Below are 14,593 nucleotides of genomic sequence, written 5' to 3' on the forward strand. Positions count from 1 at the left end.
TTCCAGCTGCATGGAAATGCGCCAAGGTCACGATGATTCCAAAGCCAAGGAAGCCCCCGGAACAATTGGAATCTTATCGGCCAATCAGTTTACTCGCAGGATTCTCCAAGCTGCTGGAGCGCCTCATACTCACACGACTCTTTGAAGTAGACTCTGTTGAAGGAGCAATCCCAGACCACCAATTTGGCTTCAGGAGTGAGCACTCTGCTGAGCAGCAAATCGGACGTGTCACTCAATTCATCCTGAAAAGCCACGAGAACCAACTACAAGTATCAGCAGTGTACATGGACATCCAAGAGGCCTTCGACAGAGTTTGGCATCAGGGTCTACTTTACAAGCTCAAGAATCTAGTACCTACACCACTCTTCCTCCTACTCACCAGCTACCTCTCCAACAGGACCTTCAGAGTGGTCTGCCCTGGAGGCATCTACTCGAGCGAGAAGCCTGTTGCTGCCGGTGTCCCGCAGGGCAGTGTCCTGGCACCCGTGCTGTACAACCTGTACACCACAGACATGCCGCAGCCTCACAGAAACGCCACTCACGCCCAGATGATAGCAACATATGCGGACGACGCGGTCTATATGGTAGCTGCTCGTACCATTGAACAAGCCAATATAATCATGGAACAGCTCCTAACTCGCACACTAGACTGGTCCAAAAAATGGGGAATAACCATAAATCCCAACAAAACCATCCATGTAATGCATACGCTCTCTGCAATTCAGCAAGGTACCACTCCAACGGTTCCTAGACTTGGAAGCGTGCCTATCAAGAGCAAACCTGCCCACGCTTACCTTGGAGTCAGTCTGGACAGGAAGTTGAACTTCAATGGACACATCCAAACTGTTGTCACAAAAGCCAGATGTAGGATTCGCACGCTTGACTGGCTCATCGGCAGGAACAGCAAGCTTCCACTACGCATCAAAGTTCTGCTATTCAAACAACTGGTAGCCCCAGTATGGCAATATGCCTTGCCTGTCTGGGGGCCACTGACCTCGACCTCACAGATGGCAAAGATACAGGTCATTCAAAATAAAACGCTGCGTGGCATAGTTAATTCTCCATGGTATGTCCGTAACAGCGTTATCCACGCCGATCTCCAGATTCAAACTGTGGAAGACACATGCCAAAAACTCTGCGGAAGCTACTACGCAAGACTGCCGAGACATAGTAACCGCCTTGCCAGAGTCTTGTCACTCCAGCCATACACTCCGAGGAGGCTAGCTCGATCTAGGCAAAGATACTCTGCGATATTAGCACAGCACAACACCAACAACCACAACACACTGAATAGTGTCCAGATTAGAACGCTGCAAGCTCGCCGCGAAAGCTACCTCGCCAATCCTTTTCGCACGCCTAATAGCACCTAGCAACGACAACATTCCAGTGGCGATGAACAGAAGCACCATCCAGAGACCTACTCCAGCCAGTGGCGCAACGGGCTGTGGACATTTTCCAACTTAATTGGAACCGTCATACAGTCGCGGAATGTGCCATAGGCGTTTGGACCCACTTCTGCAAACGCGTGCGCTGACGGCGCCACACTGATGCCTGAGCTGAATTGCAGTGAAATGCTGCATGACCTCTGCTGGGTGTTGCATCGTCGAAACTACACACGCGAATGCTAAACCCTCGTAAACTGTTTCCTGAAGTTCCTGGACAGCTGATCTCTTAGAATATAAAAAAACCCAATACCAATTAACCTATAAATAATTAAGTTAACTGCCAGATTGTTATCGATAGTCCTTTGCTATTAAGGTATTTAAATGTTACCATGTCATTGCTCTGCCCATACTGCACTATGTAAAGTACAGTGGCTCCATGTAATTTTGTAAAATATGCAAATGTAAATGTATAAAGCAAAATAAAAGCTCTAAAGCTCGAACTTCCACCACCGCCCAGCGAAAGCTTGGTGTTCCGGTCGGAATTTTTCGAACTTTAGACTGTCAATGGGAAAAAAAAAAAAAGAAAAACCGAGTGGAAAATACCGGAACTGCCTCCGCTAGAACAAATCAGCCATCTCTTTTGCCGTTCAACTCGCCGTATCACCGTTCAACTCGCCGTTCAACTCGCCGTATCAGCGCATACAAACGATCAAGTCAGACCGCAATATATATACCAGTGCTGCGCGAGGCAACGCAAGCCATATCTTTTGCCGTTCAACTCGCCGTATCAGCGCAGACAATATGGAGCCAAAAAAGAAACCCACTTCTGATCCCAAATATAAGACAGACATGACCCTGCCCCCACTTCTCGTTGCGCAGAATGTACTTCCATGCCACTCTGACCTACGTGCCTTTCTAGACTCCACAGCTGGAGAAGGCAACTATGAAATCAAATATCTTGAAAACGATATGGCCAGCATTAAATGCTTCAATCGTCATGGTAAAATTTGTGTGGCGCGTTGCTTCGGTGATAGACACCCACCTGAAGATTCGCCTCCAAGACACACAAACTCAAAGTCAACAAACTCAACGCCGAAGTCGCTGCAAGGCCCAGCTAGCAGCACCTCAACAACCAAACGCCCAGCCACACCAAACTCCCTAGACAATGCTTCGACCTCCAAACGCATAGACCAAACCTCCTCACCCAAGACTAATCCACAGAATCGCTTTGCTGACCTGGATTTGGAAGAGGATGAAATCAGGCAACTCGATATTAGCGACGTGGATATGGACAGCGACCGGGAGTCCTCGAACGCCCCATATCCCACTCCGGCGACAGCCAGTCACATAGCACCAAAGCAAATCAATCAAAACCCATCGGACACTATCAGCGGTGTCCCAGAGGCAGCGGCTCAAGGGCCCAAGCCACCGCCAATTGTCCTGCTCAACGTAACCAACGTGGTTGCCACCATCACTGAAATTAGATCCTTAATTAGCAAAGACTCCTTTCACACCAAGTCCACTGCCAATGGAGGCCTGCGCATATTGTGTAACGATGTGGCCTCATACAGGGTCCTCCAGAGTCACTACAATGAAGAAGGATGCAGTACGCGCAGCTACACTTACCAGCTACAAACAGAGCGAGGATTTCGAATCGTCATCCGAGATCTCCACCACACCACTGAACCCGCCTACATCACGGAAGTCCTTGCCAATTTGGGACATAAAGCCAGATACGTTTCCGTAATGTATCGCCGTGGTTCAAATGAGGAGAAAACGCCAATGAATATCTTCAAAGTTGAGCTGCAGGCCGCCAGCAACAATGCCGAAATTCTAAAAATCAAAAGCCTTGAAGGCCAAATGGTAAGGGTGGAAGTGCAGCGACACCACACCCCCATTGTGCAATGTCACAGATGCCAGAGGATTGGCCATACTCAAAACTATTGTCGTGATGAATTTGCCTGTGTCAAATGCGGTGCTAAGCACCCATCTTCCTCCTGCACTAAGCCACTTACCGCTCAAGCCACATGTGCCAACTGCGGTGGCCCGCATGCCGCCAGTTACAGAGGCTGTAAAGCCTTCAAACAAGCGGAAATGAGACGGTTTCCGCCCCCCTCTGATCTACAGAGAGCCAATGCCCTGCTCCAGGAACTCTACATCCCGGCCATTCCAAATAACCGTAGCCAGAGTCGGAGGATACTCCCCCAGAATAGCCGATCCAGACAGATAGATGTCCAGAATCAGGATAGAGATCAGCGACAAATGAGCGGAATCCGCAATACTCCCAATCCTTTCTCAACAGCCAGACCAATAATCAGCTATGCAGACATTGCTAGTGGTGCAGTGGCTTCTCAGCAGCAAAGAAGATCCCGCTCTGGAAGACGCCGCACACAACCAGCCAGCACACAGCAACAGCCTACTAACCAGGAGCAAAGTAGAACACGTAGCCAGAGTACAGCCCAACACACACAATCAAACCTTAACAGCATCAGTGAGAAGCTGGATAAGCTCATCTCACTCTTAATACTCACCAACAAGCCACTCAATGCACCAACTTCCAGCCTGCCACAGCCTCAGACAAGTCTAGAGTCCAGGATGGAAACGATGGAGAACATGCTCAATATACTCATCTCACGCCTTCCTGCTGGATCTAGGGTCAATGACCAACAGAATGCCTGAAAACATACAGCCAATAATAATCGCCTTCTGGAATGCGGCAGGTCTGAGAAACAGGCTTGCTGAACTTGAGGTGTTCCTGACAAGGCACAACGTAGACATTATACTGATCTCAGAAACTCACCTATCAGACAGAACAAATATACAGCTAGAAGGTTACCACATCTACAACTCAAACCATCTGATTTGAGCGTAGAGGCGTCTCAGGGTGTCCACCAGAGAGTCCCAAGATCAGTTCCCAAAGATAAAAGGCGTTAAGGTCCGGGTTCTTCTAATATATATTTCGGGGGTGTGTTCTGTCTGTGTATATGTATAAGCGCGAGCAAAAACGTCCGTTTTGCGTTGAAGCGAATTGCGAATTGAAGCTCGATCGGTTGTACTCCAGCTGCCGAGGGCTGTCGGCGGCGAGAGCGGGAGCGTGAGCGTGGGCGGGAGCGCCAGCGTGGTGAATAAGCGCGCGAGAGCGCGTCGCCGGGGGGAAAAATGCTCTTAAGTACGAGGGCGAGAGCGAGGGCGACCGCTTGGGTAGCTGGAACGCTAACAGCGATGTGTGGCTGGAATGCCCACAAGCGGTTGCCCCGCCAGCGCCATCCTCACTCTGAACATTCTCCCCCCCCTTGCAGGAATGCAAAGATTTTTTACGTCTGCATGCACGCACCAGACACGATCCATCCAAACACCGTGCTTTGAGCCACGGGAAGACCGTCTGCGCGGGCGAGGAACCCCGGTTGAATGACCCTTGGATACAAATCTGCACCCAAGACGAGCGAGATGGTGGTAGGCTTGTGGAACTCCTCGTTGGCCAACTTCAAGTCGCTGAAGCGAGCACGGACGGTGTCGCTCAGTGGACGGATCGGCGTACGGATGCGCAGACGGGGCTCGATCTTGAAGACTGCCTCCGCCTTAAAATCTCCTGTCTTCGCCCGGATCATGGCGGTGCACACCCGCTCGTCCCCGATGCAGGTAGTGGGCAATTTCAGTTCCCTAGCCACCTCGGCGTCGATGCAGCTGACCGGCGTGCAGGGGTCGATCAGCGCACTCATCATCTTGGTGCCTGCGAGGACCACCATTGCCGTCGGGAGGACGTTGATGCTCCGGTGCTGGAGCAAGGAGTTTGCGGTCGGGATTGGAATTCCGACGACAGGGCGGCTGACCGGAAGACGAGGTCGTGGTTTGGCGCGGGAAGACTTAGGTGAAGTCGACGGAGCCGAGGAAGAACCAGCAGGGCGCCGAGACGGAGGTGACGTCAACGGAGCCGAAGAGGAGCCAGCAGGGCGCCGAGACCCGGGTGAAGTCGACGGAGCCGAAGAGGGTCCAGCAGGGCGCCGAGACCCCCCGGGCAGGTGGAGCAGAGTGTGGTGGTTCCGGGAGCACACCTTACAGAGGTCTCCACTGCGGCAGTCCTTGCCCGAGTGCTCGTGAGCCAGGCAGTTCGAGCAGTATTTGTGCAGAAGGACGGCTCGGAGCCTCTGCTCGACGCTCAACCGGATAAACTTCCGGCAGTTCCTTAGTGGGTGAACTCCGGGGCACACTCGACACTGGAAGGAAGTCTTCCCTCGTGCCCTCGTGCGATCCGACCTGCGGCTGGATCGGGAACGTGATGCGGTCTGCGGGGCCATATCTACTTTCTGGAAAAAACTAGGATGAAAGAAAGGAATCACCGGAGCATTAGTAACAAACTGGCATGGGTTGGCATACGGATACGGATACGGGTACGGATAACTACGTTGGATTTACGCAGAACAAAGGGACGGAGGCTTATGAATCGGAGCCTCCGCGCGAGTAGGTGGACAGGACATCCGATTCCATAGGCAGCAGAACCACCTTCGTGATCGGTCTCTTGATAAGGCCGCGGGCCGTGAGTAGGTCTACCACACGGACCTTATCATCGGCTCCAGGATACGCGTTCTGCACACGGCCGAGACGCCATTCCTGAGCGGGGATGTTCTCCTCCTTGATCACCACGAGGTCTCCAACCTCGAGGTCTCTTGTCGGATGCTGCCATTTGTTGCGCTTGTGCAACTCTCGCAGGTACTCTGTCTTCCAGCGCGAACAGAATTGCTGGTTGAGAGCCTTGAGATGTTGCCAGCGGTTTAGGATGGAGGAGGCGCTCGCTTGTATTTCTGGCTCGGCCACGGATAGTAGCGGACCACCAATCAGGAAATGGCCTGGGCTCAAGGCCAACGGATCAGTTGGGTCCTCAGACATAGGAGAGATTGGTCGCGAGTTAAGGCATGCCTCAATCTTGGAGAGAAAGGTCGCGAACTCCTCTAATGTGTATTTGGAATTACACATCGACCGTTGGAAAAGAGCCTTGAAGCTCTTCACACCCGCTTCCCATAAGCCCCCCATATGTGGGGCCCCTGGAGGGATGAATCGCCACGTGAGCCCCTGCTGGCTGTACACCGCGGAGGTCCGAGTGCGGAGGGCCTCGAGAAGGTCCACAGCCAGAGAGCGGGATGCGCCGACAAAATTCCTCCCGTTGTCGGAGTGGACTTCGTGGGGACAGCCTCGTCTCGCGACGAACCGGGCGAAGGCGGCTAGGAACGTGTCGGTGGACAAGTCGGACGTAGCCTCCAAATGGATGGCCTTCGTGGTAAAACAAACGAAAACGCACACATACCCCTTGGAGATGCGACAGGCGCGTCCTGTGAAACTTTTCACGTCGAACGGCCCGGCGAAGTCGACTCCGGTGTATGTGAACGGCCGCGAAAATGTAACTCGTGAGGAAGGAAGGTCGCCCATTAATTGGGTTTGGAGTCGCTTGCGTTGGATGACGCAGACCTTACAGGAGTGGATTACTGACCTCACGACGTGACGTAGTCGAGGGATCCAGTATGTTGCCCGGAGAAGGCGGATGACCAGCTGGTTCCCACCATGTAGGGATACGTGATGGGTGAATCGAACCAGCAGGCGAACCAGGAGGCATGCGGGTGGCAACAGGATTGGATGCCGCTCATTGTAGGTCATGGATGCCGAGGCTCGGACCCGGCCACATGCCCGCATGACTCCGTTTTGGTCCAGGAACGGATTGAGGTTCTGAAGAGAGCTCGTAGTCGGAAGTGGCTGCTTGTTTACAAGACAGCGATGCTCCGCCGTATAATGGGAGCGTTGGGTCGTGATGGTGACAGCTTGGAGAGCTGCAGCAACCTCTTTATTGTCTAGCTCTGTGGATACGTGGACTGGCGTTGCTTGCCCTCTGACGCGCAGGCCGAACCGCCGAACGTAGGCGATCACGCGCAGAGCGCGTCCGAATTCGGAAAATCGGCTGAGAATGTCCGAGGCTGTGTCAGTGGCGTGGTGAACCTTGACGGCTCGTTTCTCCAAGTCGGTCTCAAGGATTGAGCCTCGTGGACAAGGCCACTCCGACTGCGGACCACGCAGCCACGCAGGGCCATGCCACCACATGTCATTGCCGACCAGTTCAGTGGGTCCGAGCCCTCGACTGGCGAGGTCGGCCGGGTTGTCCTCGGATCGGACGTGGCTCCATCGTTCGCGGGGCCAACAGCGAGTGATTTTGGCGACTCGATTCCCTACAAAGGTGGTCCAATCACATGCCGGCCTGTTCAACCAGGCCAACACAATAGTGGAATCGGTCCAAAAGTACACCTGGCTGGCGTCGAGCGGCATTTGAGGAAGGATGGCCACGGAGAGTTCTGTCAGAAGGACAGCTCCGCACAGCTCGAGTCTAGGCAACGAGATTGTTTTCACGGGGGCAACGCGGGTTTTGGCTGTGAGAAGGGTACACACAATGCCCTGCGGACGCTCAACTCGGACGTAGATCGCTGCCCCATAGGCACGTTGAGACGCGTCGCAGAACCCATGAATCTGTACCTTGGCCATCGGACAGACGTGTAACCACCGCGGAATGCGGATCCCTTGGATGGCCGGAAAGCTGTTCAGGAATGTCTCCCAGGCTTGAGACAGATCGTTAGGAAGGACGTCATCCCATCCTAACTCTCTCAACCAAATCTCCTGCATAAATATTTTCGCTTGGACGACGAAGGGGGCAAGCCATCCCGCTGGATCAAAGAGCTGCGCGATCTGGGACAGCACATTGCGCTTCGTGCAGGATTGTCGCTCGTTTAAAGCGGGAGGCGAAAAGAAGAACTCGTCGGCACTGGCTTGCCATCGGATTCCCAACGTCTTAGCGATGCTACTCTCTTCCAGCTCTAGGAAGTCAGCGCGGAGTAAGTGGTCGACTGGAATGTCGCGCAGGACGCCCTTATGGTTAGCTGTCCACTTTCGGAGCGGAAACCCTGCAGAGTCGAGTGCTTCGCGTAGTTCAGCAATGGCGGAAATTGCCTGAGACTGAGAGTGAGCACCAGCGAGCACGTCGTCCACGTACATGTCGCTCTCCAGGATGACGCTTGCCATCGGCAGCTGTGGACGCACCTCTTGTGCGAGTTGCTTGAGGACGCGGAGGGCGAGGTACGGTGCGCAGTTGACTCCGAAAGTGACAGTGGTGAGCTCGTAGTCACACACGTCCCCGTTACGGTCGCGAAACAGTATTCGCTGATAGGGCGTGTGTTGGGAAGCCACTTGGATTTGCCGATACATCTTGTTGATGTCGGCATTGAAAACGTAGCGAAAGACGCGCCACCTCAGGATTTGCATGGTCAAGTCAGACTGAAGGACTGGCCCAGCATGCAACGTGTCGTTGAGGCTTTTCCCGTTGGAAGACGGGCTGGAGGCGTTGAAGACTACGCGCAATTTGGTTGTGGTGCTGTCGGGTTTAAACACGGCGTGATGTGGCAGGTAGAAATGGCCGGAATCATGACTAGGTGTAACCGCTGTCATGTGGCCGAGCTCTAAATACTCCTGAATGACGGAGTCGTACTGCTTCTTGAGCGGCAAGTTCCGCTGCAGCCGCTGCTCGTTTCTAAGGAACTGGGCCTTGGCCGCGCTTCTGGAGTGGCCTAGCTCGACTTTTTCTGGACACTTGAAAGGGAGAGTAACCACGTATCTCCCATCGGGGGTTCGTTTAGTGGTCTGGAGGAAGTTTTCCTCGCACACTGAATCGGACTCGCTCGTCGGTCTCCCCGGAAGGTCCTCCACCTCCCAGAATTTGGTGAGAAGCTTCTCGAGTCGGACATCCGAATTAAACGAGAGCTTCGTGGTGAAGGCGGAAACCGTCCGAGCCGAGTCAGCTGATACCGGACCGGATAGGACCCATCCGAAGATGGTCTCTTGTCCCAGCAGCGAGCCACAAATGGCAGACTGGAAGCCGCTCAGCAGGATAGCAGGAAGGATGTCAGCGCCTAGAAGCACATCAATCTGCGAGCTTCGGTGGAAGGAAGGGTCTGCCAATTGGAGGTTTGGAAGGTTATCCAAGAAGTGCTGCGGTATCGGATATGAAGGAAGGTTGCCTGCTAATTGAGGCAGAACATATGCCGTGGTCTCGATCTTGAGGCCCGGCCTGGAGGCGGCCCCGATCATGAAGTGGCAACGCTTTTGCGCCTTAGCCGCTACGGTTTGGTTTAAACCCGCGACTTGAGCCTGGATAGCTTCGAACGGTGGCTTAATGATGTTAAAGAGGCGTTCAGTGATGAACGTCGCTTCGGAGCCTGAGTCGATCAGAGCGCGGGCACGGAAATTGGTCCCCAGGTGGCAAATATTAATGAGTGCTGTGCCCAGAAGAACGGTACTTGTGCTGGAAGAGAAATAGCTCTGTACGTTGGGCTGAGAATCGGACGCGCTGGGGGTTTGGGCGGATGTCGAAGCCGCCATGTTGGACGGAGGCGCGGAACGATGCAGAAGCGTGTGATGTCTGGCTCCACAAGTGGAACAATTGTGGCTGCTTGAGCAGTCGCGAAGCTGATGGCCTCTTGCGAAGCAATTTAGGCACAGCTGTCTTGTCTTGATGCACTTGGAACGTGCATCAGCGGACATGTTGAGAAAGCGCGGACATAGTCGGATCGGGTGATTCTCCTTGGAACAGAGATCACACGTCCTCTTCTTCGGACTCACTTGGTTCTTGAAAGAAAGAACCTTGTTCGGCACCGAACTGCCGTGCGACCGGAATGGATTGGATCGGCTGCAAGAAGTGGATGGATTCTGGCCGCCTTGGGAGGGTGGCGGATTCGTAGCCACTCGGGAAGTGGAAGGGTCGCTCTCAATAGCTTCGAGCGTCAAATAGCGCTGAGTGAGGAAGGAGTCGATTTCCTTCCAGGGCGGCACTTCCTTCTTGTCCGTCACGGACGCTTCCCATAAGGCGCGGCTTAGCTTCGGCAACTTTGAAGCGCAGATAGTTACCAGCAGACTATCCCAATTGTCCGTGCAAACGTTGGAGACCGCTAGCGCATTTAGGACTCCCTGCATCGTACTTTGAAGTTCCTTCAAAGCCCGACTGCATTCGGAAGTTACGCGGGGCAAGAAGAGGAGAATGTTAATTTGGTTGGTCACCAGAAGCCGATTGTTCTCATATCGGCTGCGGAGAGCCAACCAGGCGGACTCGAAACCGTCATTCGTGAGGGGGGACTTTTCTACAATGGCCTTTGGGTCGCCCCTGGTCTTCTCGGTGAGGTAGTATAACTTCTCTACCGGAGATAACTTTGGATTGTTTATCACGACCGCGGTGAACAGATCCCGGAAAGTGGGCCAGCGGACGTAGTCCCCTGCGAAAACCTCAATATTGACGGGAGGCAGTCGACAGCCGCCCTGTTGGACTGGATGTGCGGGAGGAAGGACTGCGGAGGGGGCCAGCTGGGCATTGAGGTCGCTGAGACACTGCTCAAACACCCCATAGCATTCGCCATATGTTTCCCGGATGTCCGCTTGGATTTCTGGATCCTCGTCAGCCATCACCGCGGAACAGGCCTTGTATTCGGCCTCGACGTCCGTCCACATGCTGAGGATTTGGCCTCGGCGGACCTCGGACAGAGAGGCGGATGGGGCGGAAGTGATACGCTCTGCCAGGTGGGAGAGTCGGCCAATGGCGGCTACCAATTTGGTCCGAGCGGCAGAGGTGGCGGATTGAGCCATTGTGGTGAAGTGGCGAGAGCTGACGGGACTAGTGATGCAGCCTTTCGGATCCTGTTTAGTCACCGATGGAACCTTAAGGGTCACCGGAGACGGGAATAGGACCGATTTGGTCCTTGTAGCAGGGCTGCTACTGGCTGCTCTCGGAGTGAGGGATGCCTTGATTGGCTGTGTCGGAGTAGTTCCGGAGGCGGACGAGGTGCGTAGCCGGTTGGACGAGGTCACAGGCAAAAGTTGTTTGCCGTCCTTGTGACCTGTTGGCATAATTTAAAAGGACCCACGCAAGAAAAAATCGGTTTTTTTGGACGTCCGTGAGGGACTGCAGACTGGTCTGAATAGAGTTGACTCGGAACCGTCAGGAAACACCCGTAACCCAAACACGGACTATCAGACGAAAGGCCTCAAGCTAGCTGGAAGGCAATAATCGGAACGACTCGGATTGTTTGAGGTCACCTGTAGGTGAGAAATCTCAAACAATGAGTGACCCTATATTGAGCCGAGCTGAGGAGAGGAACGGTCACACTGGAGTAGCAATATTTGGAAATATTGACTGTGCGATGCTCCTCCGTTTACCCCTTGACGCAGTCGTGAGCGGAACTGGGTTACTATCGGATGGACGGAATCACTGGAAGCAGGCACGGACACCTCACAGAAACGGAACAACAATAACTTCTTTGTCAAAACAAAAAAAATATTTTTTTTGTTTGTGAACAAAAAGACTCGGAGGTTTTTCTTGGACGTAGTCGGAGTATTTAATAATTTAACTAATTTTTTTTTTTTTCTATTCGGATGAACACCGGGTTCGGATGCCGATAAGTTTTTTTTTTTTTTGGGCCACCTCTCACTCTCGGAACAAAAAAAATATCAACACACGCAACACAATTTGCCAATTTGTAATGTAAATTGCCAAATAATTACGGAAAATGCGCCGTGCCTGGGTCGCGAGTAATTAATTTGGACTCTGGAGAATGTGGGAGAAATTGGGACCTTGCGAAAAGTGGCTGGAGGGCACGAATTTCACTTAATCGCGGATTTTCAAATATGGCACTTGCGCGGAGTGGTGGAATGCGGTATTTAATTATTTGGTATTTTTGTTGAATGTGTGTATGTATGTATATAGTTGGGAGCCAACTATGCCAGTAAATGTAATAAATAAATAAATAAAATAAATAATAAATTTAATTAAGAAAACACAGGTAGCTGGATGGATACTTTTATTGCTGCTGTAATGAGTATATGTTGGTATGTGTGTGTGTTCACTGGCACTTGGAGTGTGCCAGTGTATATTGTATTAGGGTAGGGCGCGGATGGAATGCTCTTGGAGACCTGTATATCAATGTAGGTGTGTGGGAATTCACTTGCACTTGGATCGTGCCAATGTATATATTATTGGGGTAGGCCGCGAATGGAACGCACTGAAGAAATATTAGTGTATGTGTGTGTGAATTCACTTGCACTTGGAGTGTGCCATGGTATATTTGATTGGGGTGGGTCGTGCTGGAATGCACCTGTTGAGACACGGATGTAGATGTGTGTGTATGTACGCAAGCCGCTCTTATGGGCTTGAATGTGCGTACATACATATGCGCGGAATGCACTTATTTTGGTTTTAATTTGTCCGCAAATCATGGACAGACACAAGTAATCGGAAAAAACTACCGTATCACTGGTAGTTGAAGCGGAATGACGGGAGAACGGTAGGAATCGCCGATAATATGGCGGTGTCGAAAGAAGAAGAGACACGGATAACGGAGATGGCGAGAGTACATATATAAGACTATATATATGTACTTCGGTCGCGGCACTTTGAACTCGCGGAATTTTCTCTGGAGCACAAACCGCTAAATGGAGGCGGTTTATGGTAAAGAAGGCAAGCGTACTTATCTTGTGATTCCCTGGTGCGGTGAAGGCGATGCCGTGCTCGAAGGCTGGAGAAGCTTTTGGGGAAGCAGTAGTATCCGGCTCGAAGGACCAATGATTTGAGCGTAGAGGCGTCTCAGGGTGTCCACCAGAGAGTCCCAAGATCAGTTCCCAAAGATAAAAGGCGTTAAGGTCCGGGTTCTTCTAATATATATTTCGGGGGTGTGTTCTGTCTGTGTATATGTATAAGCGCGAGCAAAAACGTCCGTTTTGCGTTGAAGCGAATTGCGAATTGAAGCTCGATCGGTTGTACTCCAGCTGCCGAGGGCTGTCGGCGGCGAGAGCGGGAGCGTGAGCGTGGGCGGGAGCGCCAGCGTGGTGAATAAGCGCGCGAGAGCGCGTCGCCGGGGGGAAAAATGCTCTTAAGTACGAGGGCGAGAGCGAGGGCGACCGCTTGGGTAGCTGGAACGCTAACAGCGATGTGTGGCTGGAATGCCCACAAGCGGTTGCCCCGCCAGCGCCATCCTCACTCTGAACATTCTCCCCCCCCTTGCAGGAATGCAAAGATTTTTTACGTCTGCATGCACGCACCAGACACGATCCATCCAAACACCGTGCTTTGAGCCACGGGAAGACCGTCTGCGCGGGCGAGGAACCCCGGTTGAATGACCCTTGGATACAAATCTGCACCCAAGACGAGCGAGATGGTGGTAGGCTTGTGGAACTCCTCGTTGGCCAACTTCAAGTCGCTGAAGCGAGCACGGACGGTGTCGCTCAGTGGACGGATCGGCGTACGGATGCGCAGACGGGGCTCGATCTTGAAGACTGCCTCCGCCTTAAAATCTCCTGTCTTCGCCCGGATCATGGCGGTGCACACCCGCTCGTCCCCGATGCAGGTAGTGGGCAATTTCAGTTCCCTAGCCACCTCGGCGTCGATGCAGCTGACCGGCGTGCAGGGGTCGATCAGCGCACTCATCATCTTGGTGCCTGCGAGGACCACCATTGCCGTCGGGAGGACGTTGATGCTCCGGTGCTGGAGCAAGGAGTTTGCGGTCGGGATTGGAATTCCGACGACAGGGCGGCTGACCGGAAGACGAGGTCGTGGTTTGGCGCGGGAAGACTTAGGTGAAGTCGACGGAGCCGAGGAAGAACCAGCAGGGCGCCGAGACGGAGGTGACGTCAACGGAGCCGAAGAGGAGCCAGCAGGGCGCCGAGACCCGGGTGAAGTCGACGGAGCCGAAGAGGGTCCAGCAGGGCGCCGAGACCCCCCGGGCAGGTGGAGCAGAGTGTGGTGGTTCCGGGAGCACACCTTACAGAGGTCTCCACTGCGGCAGTCCTTGCCCGAGTGCTCGTGAGCCAGGCAGTTCGAGCAGTATTTGTGCAGAAGGACGGCTCGGAGCCTCTGCTCGACGCTCAACCGGATAAACTTCCGGCAGTTCCTTAGTGGGTGAACTCCGGGGCACACTCGACACTGGAAGGAAGTCTTCCCTCGTGCCCTCGTGCGATCCGACCTGCGGCTGGATCGGGAACGTGATGCGGTCTGCGGGGCCATATCTACTTTCTGGAAAAAACTAGGATGAAAGAAAGGAATCACCGGAGCATTAGTAACAAACTGGCATGGGTTGGCATACGGATACGGATACGGGTACGGATAACTACGTTGGATTTACGCAGAACAAAGGGACGGAGGC

The 14,593-nt window shown here is 53.2% G+C and overlaps 1 protein-coding gene across 1 annotated transcript; it reads right to left on the reverse strand.

The window, feature by feature from the left end:
• Positions 1-5,819: 5,819 nt before the first annotated feature.
• On the reverse strand, positions 5,820-10,910 carry LOC121404190. Its single transcript, XM_041593417.1, has 3 exons — positions 10,715-10,910; positions 6,198-9,628; positions 5,820-6,059 (listed from the first exon to the last, which is right to left on the reverse strand). Exons 1-3 carry the CDS (start codon positions 10,908-10,910, stop codon positions 5,820-5,822), a joined length of 3,867 nt encoding a protein of 1,288 aa, XP_041449351.1.
• Positions 10,911-14,593: the final 3,683 nt, after the last annotated feature.

The sequence above is a fragment of the Drosophila obscura genome, unplaced genomic scaffold (genome assembly GCF_018151105.1).
Source record: "Drosophila obscura isolate BZ-5 IFL unplaced genomic scaffold, ASM1815110v1 contig_187, whole genome shotgun sequence".
Taxonomy (NCBI): domain Eukaryota; kingdom Metazoa; phylum Arthropoda; class Insecta; order Diptera; family Drosophilidae; genus Drosophila; species Drosophila obscura.